An 18,800-nucleotide genomic window follows, 5' to 3' on the forward strand; every position below is an offset into this window, starting at 1 on the left:
TATATGTATCTAATGAGATCATGCAATGAGAGTGAGTCACTGCACTACAGGGATTAGTATTCCCAGAGCTATGACTTCATGTTCTAGTGAGATCCCAGCAGTGTAACAATACTGGAGGTGCTCAGCTATATGGCGTGTTTATGCTTTCTTTCCTTGATTTTCTAATTCCTTTATTTTCTCCCCCTCAGGGAAAATCTATTATCTTAAATAGTAACTGGCCGTTTTCTTCCGAAGCTCAGCAATTCTTCAAGTTCTTAATGTAATTGCTACTGAAAGCAGTATCTATCTGTCCCATTCTGCACTGCAGGTTCTATCTCCTGTAACAATGTAGCAGACGCCTTAAAGGGCACCCGTTGGGCATAATATAATGCTTAGTTGGCTTCTGCTACATTGTTTCAGGAGTCTCAACCAGTTAAGTAGAGAACAGAAAGGCACAGACACTGCTTTGGAATCACATTTACAAATAATATTTTTTGTTTATAACTTTTGGTTAAATTTTTGAAACCAGGCTTGCGACAGATCAAAGGCATCAGTCAGTATGGTTTTGTCCCTTTTTATTCTTGGCCTTAATATTTACATGGATCTGGGACCTTCTGACCAACAAGCCATTTTAATTAGCGCACTGGTATGTATGAAGAGTATCTTTGGTAATTTTACACTCCCGTCTGGTTTCCTGCAGCAGGATTACAACACAGTAGGGGGCCTGTGGGAAAAAGCATTTGTCAGCCAACCAGAGAGTTCGAAGCAAGATTTGGAGAAGCCGCACTCCACACAAACACAAAAACACGTATCCTGGTGCCCAGCGATAGAGGAATTGGCCACCTCACATGAAGGGTAAGAAGAACTTCACTGGCACACAGGAGTTGAGATAGCAGGGCAAGCCCTTGCAATTTTATGAATGCAGTAGTCAATGCTAGACAAAGGGGCATGCATTAATAGAATTGCAAGGGCTATCGCAACTCCTGTGTGCCAGTGAAGTTCTTCTTAGCCAACCAGAGAGCTCAGCCACTAATGGCAAAAAGTAAAATAAATAGGATATAATATTATGATTTAATATTTCCCTTGGACGAATTCATAAAATGACAGTGGGACCTCAAGCTAATAACAGCCCTATCTGAAGGCCTGCAGTACATCCTGCATATTTTTACTCCCAGGAGGGAATAGAGTAGGGGTTTGGGCAGAATGGGGGATGATCTGGGTGGAACAGGGCTCCAGCAAATTATTTTTTACAAATTAGAAATCACTGGGAATGAGAACAGGGGGCAAGATTTTAAAGGAGAAATAAAGAAGTAGGGCAGACATATCGTACATTATGTTTTGGAATTCTGTACCAGCTCAAGGCAACCACAGCCCTTCAGTGGTAAAGATCTGTGTCTCCAAAGATGCCCCAGTAGCTCCCCATCTCCTTTTCTGCTGATTCAGTGCACATGCTCTGTGCTGCTGCCACTTACTGAGCTTAGGGACCAACTTACAATATACTGTATATATATCATATCAATGTTACAATATGAGGCTGATTATTGAAAAAATCTAATTATTGGTACATGGCATCTCAGAAACAAGCACAATTAGCATCAGAATTTAGCAATCATCCTTGTAGTATCAGCCTATATGACAGACAAACCTAATTTTCTGAATGATAATTTGGGGCAACCCCTAAGCTTAGCTTCTTGCAAACAGTTCTAACAAAATCCAAGATGGGAAGCTCCAGTGACAATCTGAAGACCTGGATCACTACTAGTATAGGGATGCTGAACCTTTAGGCTGGTTCAATAAGTTCAGTATATTAAATATGGCATTTCTAGCCATTTTAATTTTTAGGGTTTAGTTTGCCTTTAAATATAGAGTTTCTACAGAAGCTTTCTATTTCTAGTGTTGAGATCAGAACAGCAAAACAGTATTGATTAAGCAACAAAAACATATTTATAATAGCATAATCATTTATAGCCGCCGGATACAAAATAATCGCTAGTGATAAGTATAAGCACATTTACAGGCTGAGCCAAAATACATCGGTTACCAAAACCTGACAGCATTCAGCCCACAGCACACTACAGAAATCTATCTCAGGAAATTGTAACCGTAACAACAGTCAATTGATTTAATGCTCTGGGAATACATGCGGAAGTGGGAATGTCCATCCGGTGACCGTGTAATGCGTGCATGGCACTGAGCTGCAACAAACACAGATAAGGGTCAGGACACACGCTCAGATTCGGGGAGATTAGTCGCCCGTGACAAATCTTCTCTTCTTCAGGGCAACTAATCTCCCATAACTGCCTCCCGTAAGAATGTAAGTCAACTGCAGGATGGCACTCAGTGAGTTTTGTGTTCTGGAGTCGCCCGAAGCTGCTTCACATGGAAACTTCAGGCGACTTTGGAAAACGAAGCAGGCGGGAGGCAGTTCGGGAGATTAGTTGCCCTGAAGAAGAGATTTGTCGCGAGGCAACTAATATGCCCGAATCTGAGTGATTGCCCTGACCCTAAATCAGGAAAGTGTGTTCTGGCATCCCCCAGGTGTGCCTACCTTAGCAGCTAATGTTTTAGCAATATAATAAGATGTTATACTACTACTACTAATAATAATAATACCATTATCTGAAAATCCATTAACCAGAAAGCTCCAAATTATGGGAAAGGATCTCTCATAGACAGTTTAATCAAATAATTAAGATTTTTTTAAAATTGGTTTCCCTTTTCTCTGTAATAATAAAACAGCACCTTGTACTTGATCCCACCTAAGATAAAATTAATCCTTACTGGAGGCAAAACAATCTTATTTAGTTTACTCAATATTTAAACTATTTTTTTAGCAGACTTAAGGAATGGACATCCAAATTACGGAAAGATCTGTTAAGAGGAAAACCCCAGGTCCTGAGCATTCTCAGTAACAGGTCCCATACCTGTAATAATAATAATTTATATTATTTGTAGCTTATATTTTTCTCAGAATTTCAGTCTGAGTACACGGTGCCTTGTGTGCTATGCACCAATATGGATGCAAAGTAGCATAAATTTTGCTAAACCCCCAGCAAGCTGCGATGCACAATATTTCCCCTGTGTTGGAATGGTGTTATTAGTGGCATAACTATAGTGGTAGCAGAGAGAGGGAGCCTGAAGGGATCCTGCGACCATGTACCCCCAACCTGCACATGATCTGTGATACCCTCGGGGTCTGGATATCAATATTTACACCACTGGGTGGGTTACACCTCTGCAGGCAGAGTCAATAACTCCATTAGCACCAGACTGACTTGCAGCAAGTCAGTTTCACATATAGATGCAACCTGCAAAGGGAACCCTGGAATTACAAAAATATCCAGTCTGGTTGTAGTCTATCGGAGGAATGTAATAAAAATCGCTAACGGAAAAACTTTTCGCAATGCGAAAAGTTATGCCTTTGCGCGAACAAATTTTGCTTTGTGCGAATTTAATGTAGCTTTTGCGAGCCCGGAAACTGTTTAGCGACCACTTCCGACAGTGAAAGACCGTTTGCGAAATTTATAGTTTGCGCCAATGCGCAGTCAATGTAATAAAACTTCTTACTGAAAAAGTCGTTATGTTTGCTCCAAAAGATTACGACACCTTCAAGCACTTCTTATGAGTGCGCAATTAAAATTCGCAGTGCGCAATTAAAATTCGCAATGCGCAATTAAAATTCGCAATGCAATAACAGTTTAAGGAACAATATTACATTGCGAGATGTGGATTTTTAGTCTTATTGGTGCGAATTGTTTTGCTCTTTGCGACTTATATTACATTCCCCTGTTTGTGTACATTATGCTATTCTTTAAAGCAGGACGGACCCATTGCTGCACCTGGCAAGTAGCCCCAAGTTCATAGGAGCATGTATGGGTGCATCTTTTAGAGATAGCATCAATGCATGCACAATTTTGTGTCAAAACTAGCCTTTTGTACCGTCAAAACTAGCCTTTTGCACTTATGGAGGAGAGCAGATTTCCTGCTACAAAGAGATTGATTCCAGACTACAAAACACACTGTCCCTGCTCATTAAAGGCAGTTGGAATTTATACAATAGTTGCTAATATTCCACAAATGCTGCTGAGAAATGTATCAAACTAACAGAGCAAATTGTAACCTGCACCCAGTGTCGGACTGGCCCACCGGGGTACCGGGAAAACTCCTGTCAGTGCGCCCTCATGCTGCTAAACATTTGGCCTATTTCATGGACATTCCCTATTTCTATAAGAACAAAGAGGTGAAATAGATGGAATAATAGATTATAGTATGTAAAGAATAGAGACTTGGATAATAGAGGTTGAGTGAGGAGAGGAAGAATAATAGTACTGAGGGCGGGCCCCTGGTCTAAGGTTTTTGGGTGGGCCCCTGTTGTCCCAGTCCGACACTGCCTGCACCTGAATTACTGAGCTGCCAGACTGAAACTCCGGAGACATAAAAATTAAAGGGGTTGTTTACCTTTAAATGAATTTATAGTATGATGAGTGATATTCTGAGACAATTTGTAATTGGTTTTCATTTTTCATTATTTGTGGTTTTTTGAGTTATTTAGCTTTTTTTTATTCAGCAGCTCTCCAGTTTGCAATTTCAGCCCTTTGGTTTCTCTGGTCCAAACTACCCTAGCAACCATACATTGATTTAAATAGGAGACTGGGATATGAATAAGAGAGGCCTGAATTGAAAGGTGATTGATAAAAAGTAGCAATAACAATTAGAGATGCACCAAATACATTATTTTGGATTCGGCCGAACCCCTGAATCCTTTGCGAAAGATTCAACTGAATACCGAACTGAATCCAAATCCCAATTTGCATATGCAAATTAGGGGTGGGAAAACATTTTTTACTTCCTTGTTTTGTGACAAAAAGTAATTTGCAGCCTTACAGAACATTTATTTTTTAGACGGGTGAGTGACCCCCCATTTGAAAGCTGGAAACAGTCAGACGAAGAAGGTAAATAATTCAAGTGCTGAATGGAAAGTGAAAGTAATTGAGTGCCCCGCCTCTATGCCTCAGGAGGTGGGGCAGGTAATATTTGATTGACAGCTCAGAAATGTAAAGACCTTTATAACAGGTATGGCTACTTTAATGAAAAAAATAATTTGGGTTCCATATTTTATTAGCAAATGGCTGTTATCACACATCTTTTTATGTGTAGGTGACAGGTCCCCTTTAATGCATTTAATCTGGAGCAGATTTGATTTGTTCTTTATTTCAAGTTGCTTACGTCTGACTCAAACACTATACAGACGTATATCAATAAATTATCAATATATTCCACAGTGCTGTACAATAAATGGGTGTATATAACGAACATACAGATTGACACACACAACCAACCAATAAGTGATCCATAAGTACTGAGGGCCCTGCCAGAGTTCTTACATATCTGTTATCCATGGTTTATGCAATATTTATATTTTCTGAAAATTCTGAAATTGTGACTCGTGGTTCTTTCACTGTAGTAATTAAACAAAAGCAAATGTACACAAAGAAACTCCCTTGAATACTAAGCTGTAAGACACTAGAATGGACATTCCACAGGCTAATTTGTCTATGCCAGGAATGGATTTTGTAAACAAACACATTAATGTATTGCATTCTCATAACATTCCTTCGTATGGTCCTATCACTGTGCATATTTCTCTAACAATACAGGCCTTGTGCATCATTCCACTGGGCAGAATGCTCTACTCAAGAAAGACACTGGAACTGGATCTGCTGCTTCAATTATACTGCTGCTTAATGCTATTGCTTGCTTGGAGGTGTAACAATCACTACGGGGAACATAGATTAGGATCCAGTTTTTACATGCGATGGAATGGATTTAAAGTTTATTCTATAACATAATAATGTTGACTGATAACAGACATCAGTAGCAATTAGCTATTATCTTCTTAACCAAAATAGAACTCCATTATTATTTATTATTCCCAGGCAATAACTGTATTCTTTGTCCCTTCTAAACCAGCCTACACAAGGCACTGCCAGTCACCATGTTATTTCAGCCAACTGTGGTGGTGAAACCTTCTCTATGAAACCTGCTTGATTTAAAATATATTGGTCAGTAAGTTAAGCCATACCAAATGGAATTTGCTTGCCATGTCATAGCCATGCCCACTGATGTCATCAACCGGACCCTAAACATCATTCACACCTCCCACCATCAGTGATAACACTTTATCAACCCTGGACCCAAGCGAAACTATTCTGATACTAACCATAAAGTTATGGTATGTGGTCAAGCCCCTACAATCACATCTTACAGTCCCTATGTCACTATTACATACCTCCCAACATTTTATATATAGATAAAGAGTCACAAAGATTTGGCATGCACATTTTGTGGCCACACCCCCTAATTACCATGTTCATTTTACAAAATTTGCCAGATTTCACATTTCTGTGGTTTTTATGTGTTATTTCAGTTTTGCTAATGAAGGTGAATAGTCCTTTACGCTGCAAGTCACAGTTTTCCCAAGAGACCTGCTTATTTTGAATTGTTACAGAAGTATCTAAGTGCACTTGCCACATATTCTGGGCTCTCTACCAAAAGCTAAATTAAGTTAGAAACTTTTGGGCCAATTCATTAAAGAGTGAAGCGGCTAACGCTAGCGCAAATTCGCCAGCATGACGTCATTTAGTTACTTCGCAGATTTACTAACGGGTGCTCGTGTAAATTCGCTAGCGAAGTGGACCTACTCTAGCGCTACTTCGCACCCTTACGCCAGCCGAAGTTGAGCTATGGCGATGGGACGTAACTACACTAATTCACTAACTTGTGCATTTTACTGAACGTTACCTCTTGCACCAGACTTGCCATCGCCACCTCAGACCAGGTGAAGTGCAATAGAGTAGATAGGGATTGCTTCAAAAAAGGTAGAAATTTTTTCTAAGTCCCAAAAAACGTTGGCCTCTTTTCCTTTTTTAAGGGTGATAGGCTTAAAAAAGTCGTTCATTTTTTTGGGGTACCCTCCTTCCCCCCTACATTTCATAACATATGGCACCTAAACTATACAGTGGGCACATGTATAGGGCAATATAACAACTCTTTTTTATTTTATGAAGCTTTCCCAGGCTTATGTAGTGTAATCTATTTACTGCTACATATACGTCCATATACGCAACTTCGCTACCTTTCGCCTCCCTGAGCGCAACTTCGGATTTTAGTGAATTAGCGGTGCCCTGGCGAAACTTCGCCTGGTGAAGTGCGGCGAAGTGTGGCGAAGTGTGGCGAAGCCTGCGCTAGCGCAACTCCGCAGGTTAGTGAATTTGCCCCTTTGTATCTTTTTCTGGCTGCTCAGTGCAGGCGATCAAAGAGAAAGTTGGGAATTTCAGTAACAAACCAGAGACTGCAGGTTGAACTGTCAAAACTGGGACTGTCCCGCGATAAACGGGACATTTGGGAGGTATGCTGTTATACCCAAGGACCTTATCCTGTAGCTGAATCTATAGGGTTCTTTTTGAAATGCACAGCCGGGTGAAAAGTGCAAAAAAAGGGCTAAAACCGACAAGATTATTGCACTTTTGCATTCTGCCATGCACTTTGCACAATAGGTGCAGGTTTAGTTACGCCCAAAACCTTTATACATGGCTGAGTTGGTTAGTAGATTAGTGTTCAAAAAGTTTATCTATATCATTTTTCAAAATATAGGCATTACAAAACAAGTATTCATGACAAATAACACCCTAGTTGACTTTCAGTTTATACACACCACAGTTTTGGGTGCTTTGGGGACCAGCCCCACAGTCTGGAAACCTCTGGTTTATGATTATGTCATCTATGAACCCCAGAAGACCGGCAGGATGAATATCCAACTTTCCCACTCTCCTTCTTCATGGTAACAGTCTGACACTCACATCATCTGTGACTGATTAGGTGCAAGCAAGATTAGTGACTACGCTCAAAGATACATGGATATGTCTGCTTGCTAGGCTTAACTTAACATTTTTATGGGATCATTATTAGTCTTGTTATATCACAATTATAGCAAAACATGCAATGATACAATGTTTTATGTATACAATGTCGCATATATGTGTCGATGTTATGGTTTATATTCAGTTGGAGTAGTACTAAATATAATGAACTATTTGGACGGCTACACCCGAAGATCATTAATAAACCATTGCAGTTACCCTATTTACACTGTCAGATCCCTGGGGAACAAAAGCGTGCCCCTAAGTGCTCATCTAAAAAGCGGCAGATTGTAGCTTTTTTTTGCACTTTGCTCACTGCTTTTTGCAACATAAATCACCCCATATTGGATCTGTGTTTATTTCCACTGGACTATTACGATTCGTGGAGAGTGGGTGACACATAACAACAAGTATGATGTATTTTTCCCCCATACTTCTTCTTTAACAATTGGGTAACCCTGTATGAACGTGGTTCTTTCCCAAATAACCCCTTTCCACATTTAATATAAAGCAGTTAAAAAACAGCCCTAAGTATGATGTATTTTTTTCCCTATTGGGTAACCCTGCTATTCACTGCACTAAGTGGAATTGTGTTTTGTCTGTACGAATGTGTCTCTTTCCCATCTGAGACATGCTGAGCCAAACAAAATCCCCTAAACAAGATCCCCCACCACCTCCCATTGACTGTGAGTTATAGCCAAGCATTTAAATGGCTCAGAATGCAGACAGGGATTATGGACCTTTCTGATAGCATTGGGATTTAATGAGATAAGGGCAAGCTAAGATATATTCCTCCAAGTCAATAAGGTCCTGTGAATTGTTCTGCCTCAGTAAAGATTTTCCTTTTAATTATACAGCTTCTCTGCCTACAGAACTGCTGAAATCAAAGAGCTGACAATCATTTAAATTGAAAATTACAAATTGGTTGAACCTAAAGTAAAACAAGCAAGCAATTTTTTTTTGTCTGTTCCTTGTGGGCAAAATTGATACAGAAAGAATGTTCTATTTGCAAATCACATTGCTTGCATGTCACAAGTAATCACCATACTTTGTCAGCTTGTTTTCATTTCTTACATGCCAAAACTGTCACTTCTGATCGCCAGCCATTCCATCAGGCAAGCGGCACAACAGGGAATTCAGCGATGGAACTGAATGGTCATCTGCATTCTTTTCTTCATTTCATGTTCCATCAGGGCTCACAGTGCTCCCAATATAAAGAGAAACCCCAAAGGTCCTATTTATAAACTGCAATTTGTTTTTTTTGTGTGGAAAAGAATAGAACTGCCTATAGTAAGCTCTAATGAGCAGGGCTCACTTTTCCACCAGTATATGCTTTGGTATGATTCACATTGGTGTTTAAAGGTGGAAATAATATCATACCAAATACGTTTCCTACAATTAATTGTATGGCGGCCCACTAATCCCGACTCAGTTTGGGAAACAGGGTGGGTCACCGCGTGGGGCCTCATTATATTCAATCTATTTTTATGTGGGCCTCACCAACAATAAAACTGACTGCTGATTGTTTCAAGTCATTTTCACCGAGATTATTTGGTTTCCACAACCATGACCAATTTTCTCCCCCAATTTAGCTGGTGATGAATAATTTATATCAATTAACAGCCTTCAGTTTACAGCTCCTTCAGAATGTGTTGTAAATGCTGCTATTTTGGAGCCATCTGTTTTGGAGAGATTTAGGCTATGCCCATGTTCCTGCAGTTTATTAAGGTACTTATGGGTATTGGAAGTCACCTCAAAGCTCCATGACCTGCATAAAAGCACTCAGCTGCCGCTTTAGGAACTCCTCTGTCACTTATAATATCCTTACTTCGTTTACAGTAGGATGTACAGTATTCTCTGTATAACACACAAAAAATTATTTAATCACTTTCAATATGATAAATGGTCCAATATAATACTGTGCTCAAGGACCTGTTTTTTTTTTGCTTTTGTTGCATGACGTTCAGCCCTGGGTTAATCTATTTTCCACAAGAACTCTAAAACCCATTCTTGCCCCTTTCCTATCAGAACTGCAAAGATAGGTCCCCATTTTGTGACTTATATAGCCCAGTGCTTAAAGGAAATGCCTCAAAACAACTGAGTGAACACTTTTGCAGTTTACATTTAATATATTTTTTTAGTTTTCATAATATTAGCGTTTTTACACTACATATATAATGAATTTGAAACAACAGCGCCGCCTGCTGTCCAGTTTTGCCAATTGGCTACAGTCAGCAGAAAATTAAATCAATCAACAGTGATGTTGCTTTGCTCACAAACTTTATTTTCTGAACAGGGAATCATTACAAGGCTTTCTTTTGCTGATGTAAAGGGGTTGTTCATAGAGACCTGCACGGGTCTCCCCAACCCAAACCCCGTTTACCCCAACATGGCTGGATCTTCTTACCCGCATTTTTATGCCCATGCTTGAACACCTGAGCCGGAGGTGACATCACTCAAACCAGAAGTGACATCATGGAAGCATTATATTTTTATTTTTATCCTCCCAAATGGCCGCCTACTAGTGCCAAGCTGCAGCTAAAGGGTGTCTGCGGACCGCCTGCACAGACAGGAGATAAAGAATATTCAGACCAATTCCTGACTGTTTTGCTGGTATTCTGCAGGTAATTGGCCAGTTGGCCAATTACCGACCACAGTGTCATAATCCCGCCCCTGACATCATTGCCCCACCCCTGATACATCATTGACCAACCCAGCCATGTCGCCTGTCCTCCCCCATTACGTAATGGCCCTGCCCCCTGCCTGGTGTTTCCAGCAGGGAAAGGTAGCAGGACTCTAGTTGTTTCCCTTTAAATTAACTCATAGTATGAGGTGGATCTGAGACAATTTGCAGTGGTCTTCATTTTTAGGTGTGTTTTTTTTTAATTAAAACATACTAAAAGTTAATTTGAATAAGGTGAACCATCCCTTTCATTTTCTGCTGAAAATACATTAAAATGACATTCATTTGTTTTCAGAGTTATTTACATTAAATGGATATTAGTAAATCATCTGTATGAAACATATAGATAGTGCTGGCCAATGGAGGAATCTTTTACAAACTCAAACAAGATGTCAGCTTGTCCTAATGTATGTATATACATTTATTTGTATAGCACAAAAACCACTTGGGCAACCCTCACAGACTGGGATAAGACTGTAATGTATGAAAGCATAATTAAGCAGGAGATGAACGAGAATATACCGAGAAGGAATGTTCTGTACATATATATTACTCGCACATGAAGAAGAAGATATTAAGGATTCTTTTACCCCCCTTGCTGAAACAAGCCCTAAAGGATACAGACTGGCAAACAATTTACATCAGACATTAACAAGCAATTACATGGTCAAATATGCTAAATGGATTATTAATCTATAGAGAGAGCAAAGATGTACAGCTTTGCTTGGCCCATATACAAGCATGGGAGCTATTATCCCGAATGCTCTGGACCTGGGGTTTTCCGGATAATGGAATCTTCATATATATAAACATTTATAAATATTTTAAACATTAAATAAGCCCAATAGGCTGGTTTTGCTTTCATTAAGGATTAATTATATTTGAGTTGAGATCAAGTACAAGCAACTGTTTTATTATTATAGAGAAAAAGGAAATCACTTTTAAAAAAATTTGAATTAGTTGGATAAAGTGGCATCTTCCTGTATTTTGGAGCTTTCTGGATAACGTGTTTCCAGATAATGGATCCCATACCTGTACATCACATGGTGAAAGCCCTGAAAACTAATTATTTTGCATATAATAAAAAATAAAAAACGTGTGCAGTCCCATCAGATTAAAAAGCACAGGCGAAAATAGCATCTGGCATATTTTTTTCCTGCTGAGAAAAGAAATCATTTGGGAGTGAGACAAAAGGAAGATACAGTTTTACTATTTGTGATGATTAATGCGCCTTTTCCCATTTATCTATAAGGAGACAGAGTTGCCTTGGCCAGAATAACGAGATAAACATGGATGTTTTCTGTAAAACCTCATTGCTGGCAGAGAGCAAACTCTACATTCTTCACGTACTGTGATTTCCATGACAACCAGCTAGGCCAAATATAGCATTGTTGACTGAAGGGGGGGGGGGTGCATGCAAGCAAATAAAAAGCAATTATATTTGACATATTGTTCTAGTAATGTGACCACTGCATTTATATTAGCAGGGTTAAATACAGTACTCTTACTATATTACAATTAGAGGGACACTTGAGAACGTGACCTGCTTCCTTCCATTTCACTCCGCAGCCATTGCTTGTATTTATAAAGGGATGATTTTAGGCATTCATGGTAATTAATAAGTAATAATTCTGCTGGTGTGCATCATGTTGAGTGTGAGGAGATTGCTTTGCAGTTGGCAGGAGGTATGGGCTCAGCGTCGGACTGGGAAGCCCAGGGCACACCAGCCCTGCAGCCTCAAAATCCCATCTGCACCCCACCCCAGCCACAAACTGCGCCTCCTTTTCCTATACGTCGCAACAGGAGTGAGGGAGGTAAGCGGCAGTACATGGAGCGGATATGGGCCGGCAGAGCCCAAAAGAACTGGGGCCCATCGTGTTTTTTCCCGGTGTCTCGCCGGCCCAGTTCAACCCTGAATAGGCTTCACAAACAGTTCCAATCAGCCAGGGCCAGAACTAGGGGTAGACAGAAGCAGCACATGCCTAGGGTGCAAAACTTTGAGGGGGCGCCAGGTATGTGTACCTTCCCTGCTGCCTTAGCCAGTCCAGCCAGACAAGTCCTGCTCTGTGTGCCTGTGCATTTGTTTGAAATTGCGCTCATGGAAATTGCGCTCATGTACACATGCATGGTGGAGGGGGACGAGGCGGGTGCTGTGTTGCCTGAATCGTCGGCCAGCCTGGTCCAGCCCTGCAATCAGCTACAGGGCCGGATTTTCATAGCAGGTGCCCCTAGGTCTGCTGCCGTTCATCGCCCCCCATCCCCTCTACTTCCTTTGTGCACATGGGCAAAATGCAGCATGAGGGTCTGGAGTAGTAGGGATTGGTGCACAGGAAATTTTAAAAACTATTGTATCTCCTGTCAATCCCCAGTGCATCCAAACGAATGTGGGTGTGAATGGGCGACATGCCGCCCACTAAATTTCTGCTGCCCTAGGCCCTTTCCACCAGTCTTATTGTACTCTAATAAATATTTCACCCCTTGTCTCGCATATTGACCCTTATTTGGCAATTTCAGATATACAATGGAGTCATATTTGACCTATTGGGTAGGGTGCAAAGTGGGCACAATCCACCTTGTTTTTAGTACTTTGCTCCCTGTCCTTCAGGTAGAACTACTATGAGTCTCTGGGCTCAGTTATGGACACTCTGTGTTTGGCAGAGCTGTATTTGTGATAGATGGGTGGTTAAACATAGTTCATCGCCTTCAGCCCTTTACCCATCATTTAAGCTAGGGAGCACTGGCAGCCAGAGGGTGAAATGGAGCCCTGTACTTTAAAATAAGCAGTAAGAGGCAGGCTTTTGCTTCCTTTAGTGCATTTGCACCCTGGATCTCTGTAAACTACCCCCATTGAGTGGGTGCATCACACAAAATGGGGTGATAGTAGCCCTTACAGGGGTATCTTAACTTTTAGTAATAGACAATTTTGTATTATTTGTGTTTTTTTTATTTTTTTTCATTTTAACTTTTTATTCAGCAGCTCTCCAGTTTGCAATTTCAGCAACCTGGTTGCTAGGGTCCAAATTACCCTAACAACCATGCACTGATTTGAATAAGAGACGGGAATATGATTAGGAGAGGGGCTGAATAGCAAAACGAGTAATAAAAATTAGCAAGAACAATAACATTGTAGCCTTGCAGAGCATTTGTTTTTTTAGATGGAGTCAGTGACCCCAATTTGAAAGCCGCAAAGAAAAGAAAACAATACAAATATTCAGAAACGATAACAAAATAAAAAAAGAAGACCAAAGAAAAAGTTGATTAGTATTGGTCATTCTATAACATACTAAAAGTTAACTTAAAGGTGAACCACCTTTAAGGTGAATACATTTCTCAACATGAACTAAAGAGAAGGCATTTGCCATACAAGCCAGGCTCCATGTAGCCATGCGCAGAGCATATTCTAGATTCTGATCATCCTCATCACCTGCAGAATATAAAACTGAGCTGGTTCTGCAAATATACAACTTTACTGTGGATTTTAGGTTTTAGTCTGCAGGGCTTTGCTTTAGATTCCCATTTCTTTTCTTTCATTAGGAGGCCTAATTTATCTCTTCAGCCCCAGTTCTCACAACTCTGCTCATATATATAACAACATGTGACAAGCCCAAACCATCAATTGCGGTAGAACTTGCTGCATGCATAGCAGCCATGAATTTCAGACTAAATTTAGCTCTGACACTTCACACCGAAAATGGCCAAGAATAGAGATGTGCTGAATGCAAAATCAACTCCACAATTCTGGCTGACCCTGAAGTTTGGGGATATTTCCCAGAATGAATAGAATTCCTGTATGTTAAATAATTATGCTGTGCAACAACAACAACAACAGTGCCTAGAAACTCATTGGCCATTCTTGAGATTTGGGGTGGGTGGCATTTTTCCAAAGACCTCAAGCCCCCGGGAGCACAAAGCCTTTGTCCTCAAAGTACTGCACCACTGGACAAAAATGCTTTTCTTCTGCACAGCTGGCCATATGCCAAAGCCTGTAAATATTTATTACTATGTATAGTATCCCATGTCTATATCTTGCATGGTGGCTCAGCTCCCTTTCCCAAGCAGAGACAAAGCTGTGATTGGATGAAATAGGGTGTGAAAGTTCTTACCCCTCTTATCCCAACTATTCTTTCCCTGCTCCCCTTGAAAATGGTGCAGTGGGGAGATGTTAACAGGAAGGGCACAACTAAGTATCCACAAAGGAAAACAACTAGAAAGGCCATTAAACAAAATATTTACTCACTCAGTAAAATGTATATCAGTATTGGCCCAGCAGCACAAATAACACTGTTAATCGACCATATGCACCAGGGCACCATGGGCCCAGGGTAGGTAAAATACATACTAACTGAGTAAAGACATTTTGTTTTGATTTGATGGCATCTTCCTTCTATGTGATTTGGCACAAATTTAATGTAATAAATAAATCACTGGGTGCCAGTCATGCCTGGTTCACATGTTAGAGATGCAGTGAATGGCACCCAGGGCATTTTGCTGTGTAAGCATTTCATTGATGTTCTACTCCTGGCAGATGCTGGTACTGTCTGTTTGGGATTGCTCTTTAATGCTATACCATCCCGACAGCCAGTGCATCTGCCATAGGCACCCAGACGCACCCCTGATCCACCCAAATGCCCCTTCTTGCATTTGCAATTTGAGACTAGCATTCACTCGGCAGCTGCTGCTGAACAACTCCCTGTACCCTCCAACAAAGTGGCAGTTGAATGTTCTTGAACATGTAGTCCAACAACAGCAACACAATTCCCCCTTCCTTCCCTGCTTCCAACATTGGTATAAAGTATTATCAGTCAGACTGGTTAAATACTATCCAAGTGGCAGCTCTACCCCTTCTTGCATCAGCCAGTGCTCCACTCTAGAAACCTGAGTCCTACCCCAAAAACTAGGCTAGGAATTGGTATATTCTCCCTGTGTTTGTAAGGGTTTCCTACAGGTACTCCTCAATCATTATGAACAAGTATAATAGAAGAGTTCAATCACAGTGTGTATATGAATAAAGGCTGATAATGAAAGTATTAGAAGAAGAGGAGTTTGCATATTGGAAAGCTTGTGATTGCTCAGTTGAATGTCTGGGAGCAGTTCCCTCTGCTAATTGTCCTGAGGCCTGAAGAATTTGCTATTTGGCAGCCTCAAGGAGCGGCACAGAATCACAAGATAAATACAGAAAGAATTCCTGAATTAAAAAAGATCAAAATGTTTTGCAGGATGAATGTTTTTTGACGATTGTTTCTATGGATGTATATCATTATTGATATAACACAATATGGTGTGAATGCAGAGGAAGCAGACCCCAGGGGGTCCCATAGGGTCTCTATAGTTATGAAACCCCCCCCAGCTCCTGTCCTACCTGAAGGTGCAATAGTCCCCTCCATAGGTTTCTTGTGGGGGGCTCAGCACCTACTAATTATACCACTAATAGCACTACTTGTATATGCAGAACTGTGCTTAGTTACAGGTCAGATATCCACAGGTTGCACAGTAAGCAAAGAGCTTTGATAAACTATTGCCCTGGGACATTCAGATGCATTAAGCAATTAAATCAATCAATGTTAACTAATGATCAAAACCTACTTTATGTGGCTTGAATAATGGCCCAAGCTAAATTTCCTTGGCACCGTTTTAAAGCATTGATATTAATAGATTTAGCACAAGAGGTTGACTCAAGTCTTATATCCCCAACTTAAAAAAAAATGTGAAGTCAGTGCCTCACCAGTTGTTGTTGAACTACAATTACCAACACTTTTGGTTGTCAGAGATGCTGGGGACAGAAGTTGAAAACAGCTGGAGGGGTCCTGGGAGGCACCATCAATTAAAATTGGTATTGCATTTGCATAAATGTTTATAGTTTAATGAGCCAATGAGACAAGGCATAAATAAGCTACTCTTGCCCATTTGCAACATCCAGAAGGAAAGAGGAGGTTGGTTTGGACCAATGTCCAAACCAGCCTCCAGTGTCCAGGAGGTATAGCCTAGGACATCTGAGAATCGTGGGATTTGTAGTTCAGATACAGATTAGCTAGATGCTATTTAATAGTGGCATGTTTAAGCAAGTACCCATAGCATTCCTGCACTACCGATACTACTCAGGACATGGCAAGCAAAAAAATCACGACTTACTCTCTTCTGTGTTTCCTTCTTATTTAAAGAGAACCTGAGAATAACATTCAGGGGAATAAATACATCAGTGAATATATAGCAATTGTCACATTATTTTATATACCTCCTGCCTCTATCAGTATGAAATCTGTCTGTTTGATGTATGTTATTGTACAGCACTACGAAAGCCATTGAGTTCTATAAATGCCTGTTAATAATCATAATATAATAATAATGATGATGATAATAATAAGCAATGGAAATCTTAAAAGTATACCAAACATGAAAAAGCGCAGCGGTGTTAAAACCATATAGTGACCTGGGGACTGGTATTATTTGCCCTAGGAAGGGGTTGCAGCTTCATACACAAAAGTACATTTACTGCACAGCATTTGCTACATGAATGATATCAGTTCGAGTTTCTGTGTGTCCTTCCCCAATCTGCTGCCTAACAAGTTGCTGAATGCCATCTATACCAGATTCTGTTATTTCTGCCTGGGCGCTTGCTGTTCCTCAGGCTGAAGAAGTTCATTTCTTGCAGCCCCCTATGTGTCGAAGGGCAGCGTGGGAACGATCCAGATATGATATCAGGGAGAGAGTCATGATAGTGTTTTATTTTCCCAGGAGTTGGTTTAAGTCATTCATGCATTTCCTATGCAATGTACAACAAAGCACCCGGTTCTTGCTTATTCACTTATCCTCCTAATAACAAAAAAAAATCCCCTGTCCTCGGCTTCCAAACCTCTATTTATGTGCAGCCCCTAATAATTGAGGGTATTCCCTTACCGGTAGCAGAATAAAGGCTTTCCAAACTCCAGTATCTGGACAGCAAACCTCTCCCAGTAGTAGTAGCAGTAGCAGCACCACCCCAGCCAAGGCAGCTACTGCTGTCAGAATCTGAGCCAGAGGAAAGCCCTGAGCTCCCACTGCAGCTGTGTGGGTTCATGGCATCACTGGGGCACTGGCGAGTCCTCATCCGGGCACACTGTATGCACAGCTCAGCTGAGAGAAGCCTCTTGTTGCTTGTTGCAGGCACAAGTACCTGGCAGTGCTGGCTCAATGCTGAGCAGTCTTCCCTTCCCAGTGATAAGTAACCTGACATCATAGGGGGCCTCTAGGGGGGCTCCTCTGAACAAAAGCTGTGCATGGAGACTTGTTCCTTAAGGATACAGATGGGCTGGATTTAAAATCCTAGAGATGGCACACAAACTCCTGTAGTGCATCTGGGTCAGTGGCATGTGCTGTAGAACTTTTTGCTATGCAGACAAGCAGTGCTTATGCTGCTGACCTTGAATCGTCATTACAAATACCCTGATTCTGTTCTTCGGGAGGCTGCTTGTTAAACCATTTCTCTGTGACTGGTTTGGGCTCTGCATCCACCAGAGTGAATATAGGAAAACACAGAAGCAGATTTATGAAATGTCAAAGTGGCAATTAAGGGTCATATTCCCTAAGCGGGGAAAATTCACCAGCAACAGTTTCACAGCCATCGCAACACTTCGCCAGGTGTAAATTCGCTAAGACAAGGGCAATTCCCTAAAGTTGCGTCCGGGGCACCGAACTCTGGCGAATTTTCACTAGCGTTACTTCGGCAATCAAAGCGAAGATGCACTAGCGTTGCCTAATTTGCATACATATATGTTGCAGCAAATACATTACATTACACAAGTCCAGGGAACCTTAATAAATAAAATAGAGTTGTTATAATGCCCTACACATGAGCCCAGTGTATAGTTTATGTTCCATATGTTAGAAAATGTAGGGTGGAACCCGTTTACCCAAAAAGCAATTTTACGTTCTTTTACAGGCTATCACTCTGAAAAAAGGAAAAGACGCCAGAGTTTTTTGGGACTCAGAAAAATTTTGCACTAAAATTTGAGGAAGTCCTGTGCATTCCATTGCACTTCGCCTGGTCTGAGCTGGCGAAGGCAAGTCTGGTAACCTTCAGTAAAATCTTAGTGAATTTTGCAGAGTTACGTCCGTTCGCCAGAGAGAAAATTCGCCTGTCGTTAGAGTGCGAAGTAACACTAGTGTCTATCTCCTTCGCTAGCGAAGTGATGCCTGCGCCCATTAGTCACTTCGTCCTTTAGGGAATCTGCCCCTTAGCATGT

The 18,800-nt window shown here is 40.9% G+C and overlaps 1 protein-coding gene across 5 annotated transcripts in view; it reads right to left on the reverse strand.

Moving 5' to 3' along the window:
- The window catches only part of arhgef4.S (Rho guanine nucleotide exchange factor 4 S homeolog), a 122,683-nt gene that overhangs the window by 47,169 nt on the left and 56,714 nt on the right, over nucleotides 1-18,800 (reverse strand). The window contains exon 1 of one of the 5 annotated variants that reach the window (XM_018265848.2): nucleotides 17,476-17,756. The exons of the other annotated variants lie outside the window; for them this stretch is intronic. Coding sequence (XP_018121337.2) covers nucleotides 17,476-17,665 — 190 coding nt within the window. The 5' untranslated portion in view covers nucleotides 17,666-17,756. Of the gene's footprint in view, nucleotides 1-17,475; nucleotides 17,757-18,800 lie in introns of those variants that run through there. 5 annotated transcript variants of the gene reach the window in all.

Source organism: Xenopus laevis, chromosome 5S (assembly GCF_017654675.1).
Source record: "Xenopus laevis strain J_2021 chromosome 5S, Xenopus_laevis_v10.1, whole genome shotgun sequence".
Classification (NCBI taxonomy): Eukaryota; Metazoa; Chordata; class Amphibia; order Anura; family Pipidae; genus Xenopus; species Xenopus laevis.